The sequence below is a fragment of the Siphateles boraxobius genome, unplaced genomic scaffold (genome assembly GCF_051911475.1).
Source record: "Siphateles boraxobius isolate OS27281-9 unplaced genomic scaffold, OSU_SipBor_1 150, whole genome shotgun sequence".
Lineage (NCBI taxonomy): Eukaryota > Metazoa > Chordata > Actinopteri > Cypriniformes > Leuciscidae > Siphateles > Siphateles boraxobius.
Window position 1 is genome coordinate 322,501 of NW_027508756.1, and position 5,000 is coordinate 327,500.

General features: G+C 42.7%; 1 protein-coding gene across 4 annotated transcripts in view; it reads left to right on the top strand.

Moving 5' to 3' along the window:
- The window catches only part of ccdc171 (coiled-coil domain containing 171), a 59,594-nt gene that overhangs the window by 8,884 nt on the left and 45,710 nt on the right, over positions 1-5,000 (top strand). For all 4 annotated transcript variants that reach the window (XM_077230800.1, XM_077230798.1, XM_077230799.1 and 1 more), the window contains 2 exons: positions 1-101; positions 904-994. The exon at positions 1-101 is cut by the window's left edge. In XM_077230800.1, the coding sequence (XP_077086915.1) occupies positions 1-101; positions 904-994 (192 nt within the window). The remainder of the gene's footprint in view (positions 102-903; positions 995-5,000) is intronic.

The window sequence follows — 5,000 nt, forward strand, 5'->3', positions numbered from 1 at the left end:
TTGGTCAGTTAGAGCAAGAAAGGGCGGAGTCAGTTAAGCTGTCAGTCAAACTGCAGGAACAGGAGAAAGTGTGTTCAGAGAGACAACAGGAACTCATCCGGGTAAACACTTGTGTCTCTACACCTGCCAATATATACAGTCAAACTACAAACTATTCAGACACCAGAGATCTTGTTTTATATTTTTTTACTAGTGTGTGCAGGACACTATTAGAGATTATAACACATATTATACACAAATATTCTTCATAAAGTGACTACCAGTAAAATCTATAAACATTAGGGACCATAAATATTCTTCAGACACTTTGAGCTGATCATGTTTTGCTGAAGTGTTTTTTCTTTAATAACTAATGCAGCTTTTTACAGCACAGACTGAACAACATGAAGCATTGCTTGGTAACTGGTTGAGCTAAACTGGTATTATCTAATTGTGTAGTTAAATTTAACAGCTGACAGATATTCAACATAATTCATGTGTGAGAGTCTAACAGAAGGACGGACAAAACCAGTCAAATATCAACTGATTTAATAACTCATATTTTATTACCATTTTCTAAACTATAGTGAATAAACTGATAATGTGAGAAATGCAGAAGGTGTCTGAATATATTTTAGTTTGACTGTATATGTCAAATTTATTCTCTTCTATTATTCTCTCACGTCTCTTACATCGGTGACGTTCCAATTATCATTTTTGCAATTTGATTTAATGTATTATGCTGCAGTTTCAAGTAATAACCAAATAATAACCAGCCAAATCACTCCCCCCCCCCCTCATTGTGCATACGTAGTTGATTCTGAACACTGTGTGCGTGTGTGTGTGTGTGTGTGTGTGTGTGTGTGTGTGTGTGCGTGTGTGTGTGTGCGTGTGTGTGTGTGTGTGTGTGCGTGTGTGTTTTAGGTGCAAGAGTCGTATGACGGTGTGCTGACTGATCTTGATCAGGTGGTACACCAGTATCCGCAGCAGGGGGCGACACACACTTACAACACAGGTCAGTGAGCAGCACACACACACACTCTTACAACACAGTTCAGTGAACAGGAGACACACACACACACACACTTACAACACAGGTCAGTGAGCAGCACACACACACACTCTTACAACACAGTTCAGTGAACAGGAGACACACACACACACACTTACAACACAGGTCAGTGAGCAGCACACACACACACACTGAGATCAGATGACGGACGCCACTGCTAATGAATCATCATTGAACGGATCTGAGTAATGACACAGTTGCAGTGGCGGATCTAGAAAATTTTACATGGGGGGGCATGAGGTCTTGGCAGGGTGGCAGGGGCAGACGGTGGGAATCCCTATATGTGAATTGCTTTAACAAAACAAACACAAAAACAAAGTATTATTTCATGCCATTACACACTACAAACGCATTTAATTCACAACAGGAATAAGCCCAGTGCAGTGTTCAAACAAAACAAAACCGTGCATCTTTTAAAAAGTAAAATTATAACAAGCAAAATGAAAATATAAAAAAACAAAGTACAATAATTGTGTCCAAGGACTTTTAGCCTTAATGGTTAGGCTCCAGCTACTTTCTTCAACTACTCTAGCCTGCAAAAGTCAATATGTGAAAACCCCTGGTTATCCTTGGGTTAGGGGTGGAACGGTACACAGAAGTCACGGTTCGGTTCAGACCTCGGTTCAGACGTCACGGTTCGGACATCACGGTTCAGACGTCACGGTTCAGACGTCACGGTTCAGACGTCACGGTTCAGACGTCACGGTTCAGACGTCACGGTTCGGACGTCACGGTTCGGACGTCACGGTTCGGACGTCACGGCTCAGACGTCACGGTTCAGACAACACGGTTCAGACGTCACGGTTCAGACGTCACGGTTCGGACGTCACGGTTCGGACGTCACGGTTCGGACGTCACGGTTCGGACGTCACGGTTCAGACGTCACGGTTCGGACGTCACGGTTCGGACGTCACGGCTCAGACGTCACGGTTCAGACAACACGGTTCAGACGTCACGGTTCAGACGTCACGGTTCGGACGTCACGGTTCGGACGTCACGGTTCGGACGTCACGGTTCGGACGTCACGGTTCAGACGTCACGGTTCGGACGTCACGGTTCGGACGTCACGGTTCGGACGTCACGGTTCGGACGTCACGGTTCGGACGTCACGGTTCGGACGTCACGGTTCGGACGTCACGGTTCGGACGTCACGGTTCAGACGTCACGGTTCAGACGTCACGGTTCAGACGTCACGGTTCAGACATCACGGTTCGGTACGAGTTCGGTACAATGGAGTGAAAAGCAAAACAAAAATGCAGAAGGCATTTTTATAAATGTCTTAAGCCTTGTATTTTTTAAATAAGTTTTATTAATAAAGGCATAGAACCAGTTTATTTGTAGTGCACTGACAATAGTTTTATATAATTTAATTAGTTAATTAATTAAATTAATAAAAAGACAAAGACCTTGCGATATGTTTGGTATGTTTGAATGAATTTAAAATTAATTTGCCATATTTCAGATCAATATATTTGTTTTTCTTAATTTTAATTAACCCTAACTTTATTCTCATCTGAATTATAAATAATTGATATCCGTATAAAATAATACTAGGCTACCATTAAAAACCACATTCGATTTTCTTTTTTTAATCAATGTAGAATGTGTAACTTAAAAAGTACAACTGTGTGTGTGTGCGTGTGTGTGTGCGTGTGCGTGTGTGTGCGTGTGTGTGTTCGTCTGTGCGTGCGATTTTGGTTGGGTGATAGTTGTAGGTTACAGTTTGACAAGAGAGTGTGACAAAAGCACAATGTTGTGTTTTATTACGAGTGTACACAAATATATGTAAACACTTTGCAGTTTGAATTATATGTTTACGGAGTATGTTTTTGTTTCCACAGTTCGATCGCGCCCGCACCTCTCTCTCTCTCTCTCTCTCTCTCTCTCTCTCTCTCACACACACACAACACACACAGTTCGATCGCGCCCGCACCTCTCTCTCTCTCTCTCTCTCTCTCTCTCTCTCTCTCTCTCTCTCACACACACACAACACACACACAGTTCGATCGCGCCCGCACCTCTCTCTCTCTCTCTCTCTCTCTCTCTCTCTCTCTCTCACACACACACAACACACACACAGTTCGATCGCGCCCGCACCTCTCTCTCTCTCTCTCTCTCACACACACACAACACACACACAGTTCGATCGCGCCCGCACCTCTCTCTCTCTCTCTCTCTCTCTCTCTCTCTCTCTCTCTCTCTCTCTCTCTCTCTCACACACACACAACACACACACAGTTCGATCGCGCCCGCACCTCTCTCTCTCTCTCTCTCTCTCTCTCTCTCTCTCTCTCTCTCTCTCTCTCTCTCTCACACACACACAACACACACACAGTTCGATCGCGCCCGCACCTCTCTCTCTCTCTCTCTCTCTCTCTCTCTCTCTCTCTCTCTCTCTCTCACACTCTCACACACTCACACACACACACACACACACAGTTCGATCGCGCCCGCGCCTCTCCCTCTCTCGCGCGCGTACACACACAGTTCAGCATTGCAATATTGACATCGCAGTCTGTTCAATATGCTGCGTTCAGACCAAACGCAAATTGAGCGAATTTTATCGCTATTTAGAGTTTTATTTATTTTTATACCGTGTATTCTACGTGTAAATTCGTGCACCGAATCGTGACGCCCGTACCGATTTCGGTCATACGAATACATGTACCGTTCCACCCCTACCTTGTATTACATTACACTGTAGGTCCATGTAGCAAATAATAGCCTATATAACAAATATAAAATCAGAACGATTTATCACATGCACACACACCAGTTATGTTTAGACTACTTAATATAATATAATCCTAATTGTATTTGTTATTTCCCCAGTTGTAACCTGGTTTCATTGCTGTGATATCTGAGAGGAATTGGATTTGCTTAACGTTAGCTAATCAACTGATCGATCTCCTAACTGGCACTGTATTGTGTGTTGTAACGTAACGGTGACCATCAGTAAACGTTATTGATAAACAATTTATATTTTTGTAGTAAGCTGTTCTTGTCTTTACAAAAATCAAAATTAGGCTAATCAAAGGGAAGAGTGCTCTTACAAATCACGAGGGAGCGATTTGACCGCTGATTATGGCTAACGTAATAGACTCGCTGTTTTTGCGGATGCTGGATCGTCTTTAGCATACACTGCATTCATTAAAAATGTAACTGTTAAACGTGTGTTTAACTACACCTGGGAAACTCACTTCACCTTCAGAGGCTCTGGGGCAGCTCAGTCTCTCCAGTCGGGTTGCAGGGCCACCGCAACTGTGTGTGTGTGTGTGTGTGTGTGTGTGTGTGTGTGTGTGTGTGTGTGTGTGTGTGTGTGTGTGTGTGTGTGTGTGTGTGTGTGTGAGAGAGAGAGCCAGACTGAGCGAACGCCGCTCTGCACGTTTGAATCAGGGACGTACTAAGTATTTGAAGGATAGGGGGAGGGGCTTTAATACAAATTAAATTGTTCAATTTTGGTAAAAGTATCGTTTAGTTCACTGTTTTGAGAAGCTTGCGAGTTGTTTTTACAAGTAGGCCTACATTATTTGAATCATCAAAGTTAGGGGGGCAGCTGGGGGGGCAAGGCTCTAGAGTGGGGGGGCACACATTTACAGTAAATTTTTCATTTACAGCTGAAATTCAATTTGTTTCATAATTGATGAGCTTTGCAGAATTAACACCAGTGTTGGGGGACTTGCATTACATAATCGGATTACTGTTTTGATTTAATGAGTAAGGTAACGCATTACTTTATAAATTCACTCATTAATATTTGAATTACTTTTTTTAAAAAGTAATGCACATTCATTTTCAGTTTAATTAATTTGCTTTATTAATTAGAATTATCTGTCTTCATAGCGTAGAACAGACAAAAGGTACACAGTAACAAAACATAATACAAGGTAATGTAACCCGTAATGTTAAGAGATATTTTGTATGGCGTTCATCGCTCTAGGGCTCGGGA